The 12,208-nt window shown below is 46.2% G+C and overlaps 3 protein-coding genes across 3 annotated transcripts; 2 read left to right on the top strand and 1 right to left on the bottom strand.

Moving 5' to 3' along the window:
• Positions 1 to 1,329: 1,329 nt before the first annotated feature.
• On the bottom strand, positions 1,330 to 2,946 carry LCP9604111_8165 (alpha/beta hydrolase; the record flags this gene model as incomplete). The annotated part of the gene is made up of 1 exon (XM_039076278.1): positions 1,330 to 2,946. The coding sequence occupies one exon, from the start codon at positions 2,944 to 2,946 to the stop codon at positions 1,330 to 1,332; it is 1,617 nt and encodes a 538-aa protein (XP_038925744.1).
• A 1,204-nt stretch (positions 2,947 to 4,150) lies between these two features.
• On the top strand, positions 4,151 to 5,274 carry LCP9604111_8164 (uncharacterized protein; the record flags this gene model as incomplete). The annotated part of the gene is made up of 2 exons (XM_039076277.1): positions 4,151 to 4,872; positions 4,965 to 5,274. The coding sequence occupies 2 exons, from the start codon at positions 4,151 to 4,153 to the stop codon at positions 5,272 to 5,274; spliced, it is 1,032 nt and encodes a 343-aa protein (XP_038925743.1).
• Positions 5,275 to 7,190: 1,916 nt separating this feature from the next.
• LCP9604111_8163 (uncharacterized protein) lies at positions 7,191 to 9,004 on the top strand (the record flags this gene model as incomplete). The annotated part of the gene is made up of 5 exons (XM_039076276.1): positions 7,191 to 7,364; positions 7,417 to 7,520; positions 7,578 to 7,925; positions 7,982 to 8,122; positions 8,173 to 9,004. The coding sequence occupies 5 exons, from the start codon at positions 7,191 to 7,193 to the stop codon at positions 9,002 to 9,004; spliced, it is 1,599 nt and encodes a 532-aa protein (XP_038925742.1).
• Positions 9,005 to 12,208: the final 3,204 nt, after the last annotated feature.

Raw genomic sequence — 12,208 nt, 5'->3', positions numbered from 1 at the left:
TCGGAAGTGTGTAACTCTCACCTAGCTACACCTTCTTGAAGCAAAGGAATTAAACATAAAAAGTAAGAATAAACCTACATTTGCGAAGGCCTGATTTTGCTGGGTTTATGCCTTAATATGCCTTAATTATGGACCGCTTTCGACACCGCTCTAGACCGTGTAGGTAGTGTAAATTGAAGCTATTCCCGCCCTAGCGTCAGGAACCGTCCCCGACCGCATAAACCACTGAATTAAAGCTATTTTCACCCCACAAACCATTTGCACGGTCGTAACAGCTTCTATACCTATAAATAGGTGCATACGGAGATTGGTATAAATTCTTCAGAGAGATTTGTCCGTTCGCAACAGCTTCAACGCCTAGAAATGGGATATGCGGAGATTTGTATGACGGGAATAGCTTCATTCTTTTTACAAAGTTAGTTCCAAGGTTCGATACTTTGCTTATTAAGCCCTCTGTATTTTTATTTCTGCCAGTCTACTCCGTAAAACACCTATGCTCGGCTCTCCATACCAAGAGATAGGGCAGGGTCTCTTTCGTCTAATGAAACTTGCGAATACTATACGTATCGGACCAGTAGTGGAGCCATCACAACGCCTTTTATGAGCTAAGGTAAGACATTAATTTCCCAAGCACTCTCGGACCTCTCGTACCCTAAAGACGATTGCTTGTTGATATGTGTATGCACTTTGAAGCTTTTTCCTGACCCACATACCGGAAGGTTATCCCAAAATTCCCTTAATCGGAATTCCCCACTGAACCCAAAAGTAAGCACATTATTTCTCTATAAGTCATATGCTCTCACTTCTGGTTTATCACTTCCTTCTTGCGTAGTTAGTGCCTACATTAGTAACTAAGACAGCATTCGGGTGAATAGGCTGAAGGGGGCTGAAGACTCTTGCCACCGAGCCTGCCCTGGCCCCCTGACTATCCTCACGGATAAAGAGAGAGCGCCTATGAAGGCTATCAAGCAGGTTAGTATTATAATCCTAACCCTTTATCTATTATCTACTAGTAAACTATTATCTATAGGTCTTCCCAGATACCATCAATATGCTTTCCCTCTGGCAAATTGCGAATAATATTGAGAGGCATGCAAAACCGGCTATCCACAACTTCGTTCACCGTACAATGAATCTATGGGGTTGAGCTTCCTCAACTACAATTTTTGGCTTGGAAGTGCTAGACAATCGACTGGTCGCATGTGCAGCAAAGAGGCAGATGCAGCGTTTTTCCCTGGAATTGAAGTATTGCGATGAAATCGCGGCGTATCTAGGCATGTGCCTACGGATTCCAATTTCTCGCCCCCGCAAATATCTTCCCACAGAGAGTTAATCGCTCTCCTTGAAGTAAGGGGAGTCCACTTCACATTCCGTATATGCATGAGGCAATTTGCCTTCGTACAGGAAATCGCGTATAATATTTGCAGCACATGAGGAATCCACCGCGATAGAGCAATGGCCATAAGCTTTGACTTCGACGATTTGTGAATCTTGAAATGCCTCCTTCGCCGAGCGGGCAGATGTAAGAGGAGTTACAGGATCCCAAGTAGTTGATAGAATCAGCAGCGGATGCGCCGTTGTAACTCCCTTGCGTGGTACGTAAGAGTGTGTCCTCGGCATAGTCCACTGCTGTCTCATGAAGAATATTTTGCTGTGTCTAGCGCCGAACATACTCTGATTGAACGAAGTCAAGATATAATCAAGTAGCGGTTGCCTGTCTTGGGGCCAATTTTTGGGACCACTCAGGCCATCGTTCAATCTGATAAACTCGCTTGCCTCATGGCCCATATCCCAAGAATCTTCACGCCCATATGCAAGAAAAGCATTTGTCGCATTTCCTTGAATGAGACTGTACAAGTTGTTGGCAAGTGTACCCCACGTGGAGGGATAGTAAAGGGCTGGTAAAACACCATCATACCAGAGCTCTTCATACCCTAGTACACCATGTGCTGTATTGTTCACGTACACACCAATTGGCTGTTCTCGGAGCCTATTCATATAAGAAAGGACCGTATCGCGCAATTCCACAGATGTTGCGAGCGAGGATAGTGGGCATTTTTTTGTGCCTGCTCTGGTACACTCTTCAAAAAACCCATCAAGTACCTTGTCCGTGTCAACCTGGGACTCTATTTCAAAAGTACCGTCGTACCATTTGAATTGGTTCACGACACCGTCGATGATGACACGTTTCGAACGCTCGGGGAACAGTCCCGCGTAGGTCTGCCCCAGAAGGCTGCCGTAACTGAAACCCCAATAAACCATGTCTCTCTGGCCAAGTGCATCCAGAATATCATTCATATCAGCCGCTGTCTGGGGAGTGTTTAAATACTTGGCGTGTTCTCCCATCGTATCGTGGCATGCCTTGACAAAGTTCTGTGTCCATGCATAGACTTCAGGGCTGTCAATCTCGACATTGCGAGATCTGACATGAGCTAAATCCTTTCGAGATTTGACATCGGGATAGCAGGAGGCTAGCGGCGTCGAGCTATTAACACCGCGAGGATCGAACGAGACTAGGTGGAGCCCTTCGCCAACTATAGCCCTCAGCTGCTCTGCATTCTGGTTGAGGAATTCGAAACCACTCGCTCCAGGGCCACCTGGATTGAGAATGAGGTTCTGGGTTGCGTTCGTGCCGCGCATGCGGATGAGTGGAATGGTGAAGATTTTATTTCCCGAGTTGCTCTGGTTGAATTGATCCATGGGGACAAAAACATTGCCGCACTCCACGAAGTTCCCCTTGATGAATCCACAAGGCTCCCAACTTATCTGTTCACCAGTGTATTTGAGGGTCCTATGCTGGTGCCATGTTGGTATTTCTACCGACCAGTGTTTGAGAGCAAACGAAGAACAGATCAAAATCACCGAGACGATGGCCCAATATTTCGGGCGAGAAGCCTGTAATTGCTGTTTTCTGGCGAAATCTCCCAGCAGAAGTGATTTTTTCATGGTAGTGTTTTCGCTTGCTTCAGCTCAAGTCCCGTGGGTCACGAATATGAAGAATGTGGCTAGACAAAAGATGAGTACTCGGAGTAGAAAGGCGCTTTCATTCGGGTGTTGTTATGTTATGTTGTTGCCTACCCGTGCGGGGATTCCACAAGGCGGAAAATGGTAGTGTGTATTGGCGGCGAAAACGTATTCAAAAGATCTTACCCCGTACATGTATCGCCGTTGATCCATGTTGTATCTTTATTTGAGTTTCACTGGTATTGTATTGTTCCGCTAGTAGTGATTGCATGGTAGGAACCGCATTGTCCAATATGGCCCATTTCGGCTGCCGTAGATATTAGTCTGTACTATCGAAGACGTAAGATGCTTACTTCGTATCTCAATAAATTCTCTAACTTGTCCCACAGCTGTAGTCTATAATTCTCAGCTGCTTTATGTTCCCCTCCAATATCTAAACTGACACATACGACCATAGGGTGTGGAAAATAGGGCTTCCCGTCCGCTCAGCCGTACTCAAGCCACACGCCGGTGAGTTAGTAGTTGGGTGGGTGACCACCAGCGAATCCTCACTGTTGTATGTTTTTTTTTTTTTACTCGGTGTGAATGAAATATAGTAATAACATATGTATTTGTGGAACTCTATAATAACTTTTTAGAAATTAAGCTTAACGAGACATAAGCATTTGACATATCTATCTGACGCTATGACCATCTAGAGAGAGAGGTCACCTGACCCAATGATGACGATGAGACATAAGCTCTAAAATGACAATCTTGTGGACAACTTAGTAAACAAAAACAAACAAAACAAAATGAAAGGATTTTTTTTTTCGCCAGAAAACTGTGGGACTGGTTTTTCTGCAGTAAAACCAGCCTGGTAAATCACGTGATCCATCTGTATCAAGGATGATGTCGAATTTCGTACAGCGTAATTTACCACTAGACCATAACAAAAACTAAGGTTCTTGTTTAGGGCCTAGAGGGGCCATATCCCATTCTTGACAGATGAAAAAATGACGGTATTCATCCTAGAGTCTGACATCAACTTCTCTTCTTGTTGTACTTCTCTTCTCCCTTTTCTCACCACTTCAAGCCGATAACTTCCTTTCCCCGTTGTCTCGTTCCTGAGCAAAGATCCAAAATTCCTTTCTATCCAAGTTCAGAAAAGCCTCTTCTGTTATTTGTTTGACTTGCACAATCTACAATGTCGGACCTGCGAAGCTTAAGTCCATCCGTCACATCAGAACTCTCCACCTCCGAACTTCAAGTATCCCTGAATCATACTTTACAGGGCTACCAGCCTTTGAGTTCAACAGACGACACACCTTTTTTTCTCCAGATTGTTTTCAAGTACCTGCCCGCAGACGGACAGCGTAACCTGATCGAAGACTTATCTGGATGTCAAGATGACCAGGAGGTTAGACAACTTGCCGAGAGCATAGACACAGGTCTTCTCCGCCCTATGTTGTCTACCGGTGGTAAAACACCGGCAGTCACTCCCTCATCTCGTCTCGGTCTTGAGGACTCGATCGAATACTTGAACACCTTCGATGTGGAATCCGTGACACGAGTTGACCAGCAGCGACTCCGCCAGGAGTGCTTAGCCCGCGATGGCTATAAATGTGCGATAACAGGAACCTGGGATATGGATACCACCCCACATCCCCCCGGGCGGCCTGTACACAAGTTGCAAGCAGTTCACATTCTTCCCTTCTGCCTTGGAAATTTTCGCACCGACGACGAGCGAGTTAAAATGTCGGCAGTATGGACTAATATCTTTCGATGGTTTCCAAATTTACGGTCCCGTCTTAATATGTTATTAGGTGATGTTAATCGCGAAGATAACATCCTAATGGTGGCTTCTGTTTTTCATGAAGACTTCGGCATGTTCCATTTCATTCTTGAGCCAACAACAGTACCAAACCGGTATCGATTGAAGAAATTCCCGAGACGCTCATGCCTTGTGAATTATCCGACGGCAACTTTCATCACCCTTACAAACAATGATACCGTTTCAGAGATCCAAACCCAGAGTTTTTAGCTGTCCATGCAGCTATCGGTAATATTCTCCATGCTAGTGGCCGTGCTGAACTGATCGAGAAGCTCCTACGAGATTTCGATGGCGCTGATCCCTTCCTAGCGAAAGATGGAAGCACCGATATCAGCAGCCTGCTTTCCGTGAGTTGTCTGTCGCTTTTGAGTTCCCGCGGCAATACAATTCAAAATGACGAAATCACCAAGGCCAAGCGAAGACCTGTTCAAGCTGAACTGCAAGGAACGGAAAATCAGAAGCCCAGGTCGAATGACTCGGGCCATTTGCCACGATGAGCGATACTTATGTCTTTCTTTTACATGATCTGCCGGTTGCTTGTCGTTCCCTCTACCCCCGGCGCTATATCACTTTCTCTTTATTTTCAATCTCATGGCTATTAGAAGCATGTATCATGGGGATCTCCGATACTGGATTAAACGGCTCATCCCGGAGATCTACGGAGTGCGTGGGACGTACTATGCTATTCATCATTGGTACCGACCCGGACAATGGGATGGTTTGTTGTTGAAGGCCGCCAGTGGTGGGGACTCATCGCAGCCGGAGAAGATGATCAAAATCGGGAATCTCCATGTGCTGACCTTGGTGGGAGATGGGGAATATCTGCCCAGGCGTAAATCAGTGGACGTTAACTGGATTGTTTTGTAGATTCGGATCTTTGTTATTGATTGCACAATCTGTCTCCGTATACGCTCTAGAACAGCCATACGGCTATAAGGTGATACGTAAACCGTCTCTGGCACGGCCGAGAAAAGAGGAAGGTCATCTGTCACGAAATATCAACAAGCCCCAAAGATCCAAAATAGTATATTAATTTTAAAATGGTAGATCTTCTTCACCGCCCGACCACTCACCAAACAGCGCATCTCAACACATCACCGTTCACAGCTCACCACAAGACTCACCATGAAATTCACCATAACACTCATATACCTGGTTACTCTATACCTTAATAGCTGATATCGCAATCAATAGCGGCGGAGGAACTCTATCGGATCACAAACTACCAAGGCAGAAGGAAGGGGAATACGGCACCCGATAACAAAGAAATTTCATTCATCAATACTGCGGTCTTGGTGATTGAATTTGCGAGATCTATCTAAATCCCATTAGATCTTTCCAATGATGATGATTCTTCGGACTACAAACCAGATAACGAAGATGTTATGTAGGTCTTTCCTTCTCCGATTACTCTTGGAATACTTGAATACTAGTCAACGCCACAAAGAGGCACCTACACATCGCTAGAGGCCTTATTCTTACAGCATCCCCCTGCGTAGAATACTCTTAACGCGAATCTTATCCTGCAAAGCAGCTTTCACGTCGCGGGGCTCAATGCAGCGACAGCCGTGACCACAAAACCTCTCAAATCCCGCAGACAAGCGAGGGACACTATGATACATCAGAGTGTGAAAACCAAAATCTTGAATTAGGCTAAATGCATCTATCATGCTAAACTACTTAGGGTATGTCTCCCACTAGCCGCCATTATCAACCAGCGGTAGACATACTGGAAGTAGCTATCGGGGAGTGTGTCGCCAGATGAAGAATATGTGTCTCGTAGCATTTCTCTTTTTTGAATATTTGAAAAGCTACAGATTGCTGGTGAAGATTGAAGTAAAGTTAGGCAAAATCTCGTATCTGTTCCAACGCATACAGTTTCTCACTTCCAGATACCCCTCAGGCCAGTTGCTGGAATCGGTGAGTGACGTCGAATATGGAATATGCAGGTGTCACCTAGTGCTATGACTAATCCCGAAGTTTACCCTTAATTCCCCACCTAGGAAAATAAGGTTTACCCTTGACTCCCGAAGATTACCCAGAATCACAAGACACTGTTCAAGCAATGCCATTTGTGGAAAATGGAGGACTAGAGTCGTGTTCGTATTAATGAGAACTGTGCTCTTTTAGGTTTGTACCCGGGAAATTTGATTCGATAGTTGGCCCTGTTCCGATTGAGTCTGGGCCTAGGGTAAAAGCCCATTCCCGCTTCACTCCCACTTTTCCTGCCTGTGGCTAATCGCTCTTGACCGGGCTTAGAACGATCTTAAGACCCTCCGGCCGTCATTCTTACCTGGCCCAACCACTTCTCCCTTCTCACCTGACTGAAAACTCCTGGTGGTTATTACCGGCAGCCCCTGCGAAGAGAAGTGACTGAGTCTTCTCGTCGCCTTTCGTCGTTTTCACCTTCATAATGTCTCAAATCCAACAAGAAGTCAATGAAAACAGCCAAGGGGCAAGTATCCACATTGCAAGGCTGGAGACCGAACCACATCGACGGGAATTCGCCGCCATCTCACCAAATATTGTTTCCAAAACACGCCAAGGGGTCATAATCTTTTTCATCGTTGCAAGCAACATGGTACAGGTGAGGCAATACTCCTCACTGAGTAAATCGACAGACTTTGACAGCCGACCAGATGATTTCCAACATGGTGGGACTTGCCGCTGGCCTTGAAATTAGTAGGGTGTTGGGTGCACCTGTTGGGCCGGGGAAAGCCAACTGGGCTGCCGCCTCTTATCCGTGCGTAATGTGACACTACCGCTATAGCCCCGTTCGAGACACTTACTACTCCTCTAGATTGACACAGGGCACATTTGTGCTGGTCAGTGGCCGACTTGGCTCTGTGTATGGTCACCGAAATGTGTTGGTCGCCGGCTCTATTTGGCTAGTCCTATGGTCGTTGGTGAATGGTTTCTGCACGACGTTCGTGTCATTCAACGTGGTACGTGCTCTTTCGGGTATTGGCGGGGCTTTGATAATGCCCAATGCGGTTGCTTTAATTAGCTCAACCATCCCACCTGGTCGATCGCGAAATATAACGCTCGGATTCTTCGGGGCATCTGCGCCGATTGGAAGCTACCTAGGAGCTATCTGGGCTGGAATCTTTGTTCAATGGACTAGCTGGAAATGGATCTTCTTTGGCCTGTGAGGTTTTTAAGACTTGACCTCCTTCTTCAAGATACTGACAAATGCCACGACAGGGCAATAATGGGCGCAGTCGTTTTCGGCGCCCTGGGAGCACTGCTGCCACCCGACCGTCCTGTTGATCGATACGGCAAAATAGACTGGATCGGTGCGCTCTTGGGCACAAGCGGACTGATTTTGTTTAATGTTGCGTGGAAGTAAGTGTGTCTTACATCGATTTTGTAGCAGTTTGGCTAACACCTCTTAGCCAAGCTCCCGCAAGCGGATGGAATGCTCCGTTTGAAATTGTCATTATAACTGTGTCAATCCTGTTATTGGCGCTGTTTGGCCTTTGGGAGTACAGGTTTGCAGACACTCCGATTATGCCGCTGGATATATGGGCAACGCCATCATTTGCCGTCCTCGTTTTTGTGGTCCTGTTGAGCTTCATGTCCAATGGGATCTTTCTATGGTACATGGTCGCTTGGATGCAGCTGTTGCGAGGAAAGACTATACTGCAATTTGGAATTGAGTGGACGCCTTTCGTGATCGTGGCAACAGCGGGCACTTTCATTGCAGCATGGCTCATACCCCGGCTTGCAGCTCAGTGGATACTAGCGATTGGCTCCGCCACCATCTTGATTGCCAACATCCTTCTAGCAACTATGCCAGTACAACAGATGTATTGGGCGCAGGTTTTTCCGGCCACGATATTCATGGCGTTCTGCCCTGATTTTGTCTATGTGGCAGCCCAGATTGTCGCAAGTAACAGTGTCAAGCGGCGGCAACAAGGAATCGCTGCTTCCCTTATCGCGACCCTAAACCTCTATGGTAACAGCCTTGGCCTTGGGTTTGCCGGCACTATTGAGACTGAGGTCAACAAGAAGAGACCCGATCAAGTTCTTGGATTCCGGGCAGCCCTGTATTTCGGCGCTGGGATTGCATTGTTGGCGGTAATCCTGGATATGCTCTTCGTCCGAGTCATCAAAGATGAGCGAGAGGGTTGGAGTGACCCGGCCGATCGAGAAGAATTCATAGAGGAAAGCTCCACCACGGCAATCGAGCTGGCCACATCAATGGTACATGGAGACCGGACGTAGGTCTGCGCAGTCTTTCACTGCAACAATGTATGTTTGAGGGGGGTGGGGGGGTTTGCGCTGAAATAAGGAACGAGTGAAGGGTCCCGCACAACCTGCAAACCATCCCTGCCTTCACACCATCAACGCCTTCGTTAATCTCCTTTCTGTTCTGTGCCAACCTTGGAAGTAATGCTCTTCCGTGATTTGCTATCGGTCCCTAGGCTCCCTCCAGATTGCTAGTCTGATGCATTACGTTCCCTTCTTACTAGGCTTAGTATTTCTCATATTCGGTTTTCACTAGCATTTCTGCCCAACGGACGATTTCCAGCGTCCTCATCTTCTATGATTCCTCCCTTTTTCGGTTCTATACACTTTATGCATGGGTGACCGGGCCAACCGCCTAGAGCAACCGGGAAGGCATTAAAGCAATTATCAATAAATAAAAGCTTGGCGATATGGGGATTAAGCCATCAAAAAGTTTGAGTAAATAAAAAGAATAAGATAAAAAAACATACAACAGTGAGGATTCGCTGGTGGTCACCCACCCAACTACTAACTCACCGGCGTGTGGCTTATGTGCGGCAGATAGTCGGGTGGGTGTCGCCCGGGTGAGAAATGGGTGAGTGCTGCTTTACGGTCGCGCGACCGGGGGTGATAAGGGTAAGTGCGCTATAGACAGGGTGAGAATCAGGGTAAGAATCACCTAGGTCGCGCGACCACCGCATTGACCCCTTTAGCTGAACTAACGGCAGAATATCATTGGATCATATTGTTTCCCTTAGAACACTCGATATCCTGGCATCTGTATATAACTAGAACTGGAAGTATCATACACCTAGGCAGTAGGCAAGTTGGCAATACTAATCGATTTGGTTAATCTGCTCAAAAAGCTATCTTGAAATCGAGCTAAACGCACTCGGCGGGACTTATAACTATTACAGGCCAATCAGAGCTTAGTGTAATTTAGATATAATTTAAGCTACTTGCCTAACTAGCTAGTGACTATTTCACTAAAGTATACCTTATTTGTCCTGATTATTTAGAGTCACTGGAATAAAATCCTGTCGTAGTTGTTTCGACCTTTTGATTGATGGGTCATAATGAATTCGACTGCCTTCCTCTTTTACTCATCTCTGTATACCTTTTAACTTTTCGTGCGTTTTATCACGCGAACAAATCACTATCATAGAAGAGGCCTCAAATCTCGACTGCAGGCCCTCAACTTGGTCTGTTTCCGCCTTAGGTGCTATTATTGAATGGTACCGTACAGCTGACCACTAAGAGTTTCTCTCAAGGTCTGCCCGTAAACTTTCATATGAGCTTCGGGGTATGATCGAGGTTAAGGTCATTTAATGATATAGTTAGTCGGGACAGAAGTTGCTGGCTGAGGACGTCTCTTCTAAAGCAATATCAATTTCGGGACCTTGTGCTTTTCCGTCTTCCAGATCTTACTATTTCCTCACGAGTCGGGGCAGGGATATGAGGATGGGAGCTGTATGTATAAACTCCCTTATTGGGCATCTCCATAACCAACCAACTCCGAATCGAGTACAAACGCCAGAAAACATTATGGCGCCGAAGGAGATTATTTCGCCGCTTGCGGAGCTGCTCTTGCTTGACACCACTCAAAATGGGTGCTATGTACGCGGTCTGTGGACCTTGGAGTCCAGAAACTAACTGTTTGAGTAACTACCTGGGATATGAAAGAACAGAGGGCTACTCCGATGTAATATATATTGGAATTATGCATAGGCTTCAAGAGCATATGCCTCTTTTCATGCGCTAGAGAGTGAATGCTTTGAACCATGTCGGCCGTCCATTCTAAGTCGTTATTTTCCTAAGCATGTAGATTGGGGGGGATAGAAAGAGATAAACAGAAGCCTAACTAATCCTCGATCCGCTGAAGGTTGAACAACCACGATGATGGCCTGTACCGTCAACAAAATAAAAAGGTCTGATCAAAACCAAGTGTCATCCTATTCATAATAAATGTCCTGTTCATAGTAAACGGAAGCAGGAGTGGTAAGTGACCGCAAAATTTTGGGTCAAATAATTATTGGCCTATACATACAACAGAAAAGATAGCGTGCGGTTGGTATTCACAAGTACTCTGAGAATTTAACAAGGGGATTGATATACTCACACCCCCTTTGGCTAATCCGACACCCCTTTGGCTAATCTGATACCCCCTGCCTGAAAATTAAGGTATGCATTCCTAATTGGGTACCGCTTTTGCTTCGACACCTGTGCCTGTCTACCGCATTCCACACCGCCTTCTAATTTCATACACCGCCTTCGTGACAAAGTCTCCATACAATTATAGTGACACAGTAGGTACCTGCAATTTGTATGTAAACCCCTAACAAAATTAAGTCACTTTCGTTATATTGCACTCCATATAGACAAGATCAAACAAATTGATACTTCAATTCTGGTTTACATACATTAACTTGCCTTCTTCCACCTCATTTTTGACATTCATTTTCATCCAAATCCCTCCAATTTCATCTGTTTTTATCAGTTTTCATCCTCAATATGGCCTCACTAGGCCTTGAATACCTCGAATACCTGCTATCCTCGGATTCCGAGACAGAGATCGTCCCCGAGTCTCCACCCACCGAGCCAATCACCAAGCCAATCACCGAGCCAAGCCAATCACCGAGCCAAGCACTGAGCCGCCAAGCACTGAGCCGCCAAGCACCCAGCTGCCAAGTACCGAGTCCACACCAAGCTTTACGTTCCCGCTTCCGCCAATAGACCAGACGTACCCTACCTCGGAGGAAGCGATTGTCTCGATTAATACCTTTGCACGCCCGCATGGATATGCAGTCACCTCTAAGCGTTCAAAAAACACTAAGAAAGGGGTGAAAAAGGCTGTCTATCTCTGCTGCGACCGTGGCTGTATATATATACCACAGGACTTAGAGAAGAAACGACGGACAACTACACTTGCCAATAATTGTCCCTTTGCAATAACTCTTCGCCTCGACCTCTATATAGACATTTAGCGCCTAACTAATGAGAATCCTACCTATAATCATGAATCCTCACCGCCGTCTACCTATGCCATTCAACGGTCCCTTGCGACCGACAGCTGATCGAATGTTAGAATGGGACCGCTAATTTTTAGCGCCTCTTGGCCCAGAGGAACATGTATTAATCCGAATTCCGAGAGCTCGGCGAATGTCAGACATCAGCGAATGTCGGGATTCTTTTAGGGGTTAT

Source organism: Penicillium roqueforti, assembly GCF_015533775.1.
Source record: "Penicillium roqueforti strain LCP96 04111 chromosome Unknown scaffold_30, whole genome shotgun sequence".
Classification (NCBI taxonomy): Eukaryota; Fungi; Ascomycota; class Eurotiomycetes; order Eurotiales; family Aspergillaceae; genus Penicillium; species Penicillium roqueforti.
The sequence above is the reverse complement of the archived record's forward strand: the minus strand, read 5'-3'. Positions and strand labels throughout refer to the sequence as shown.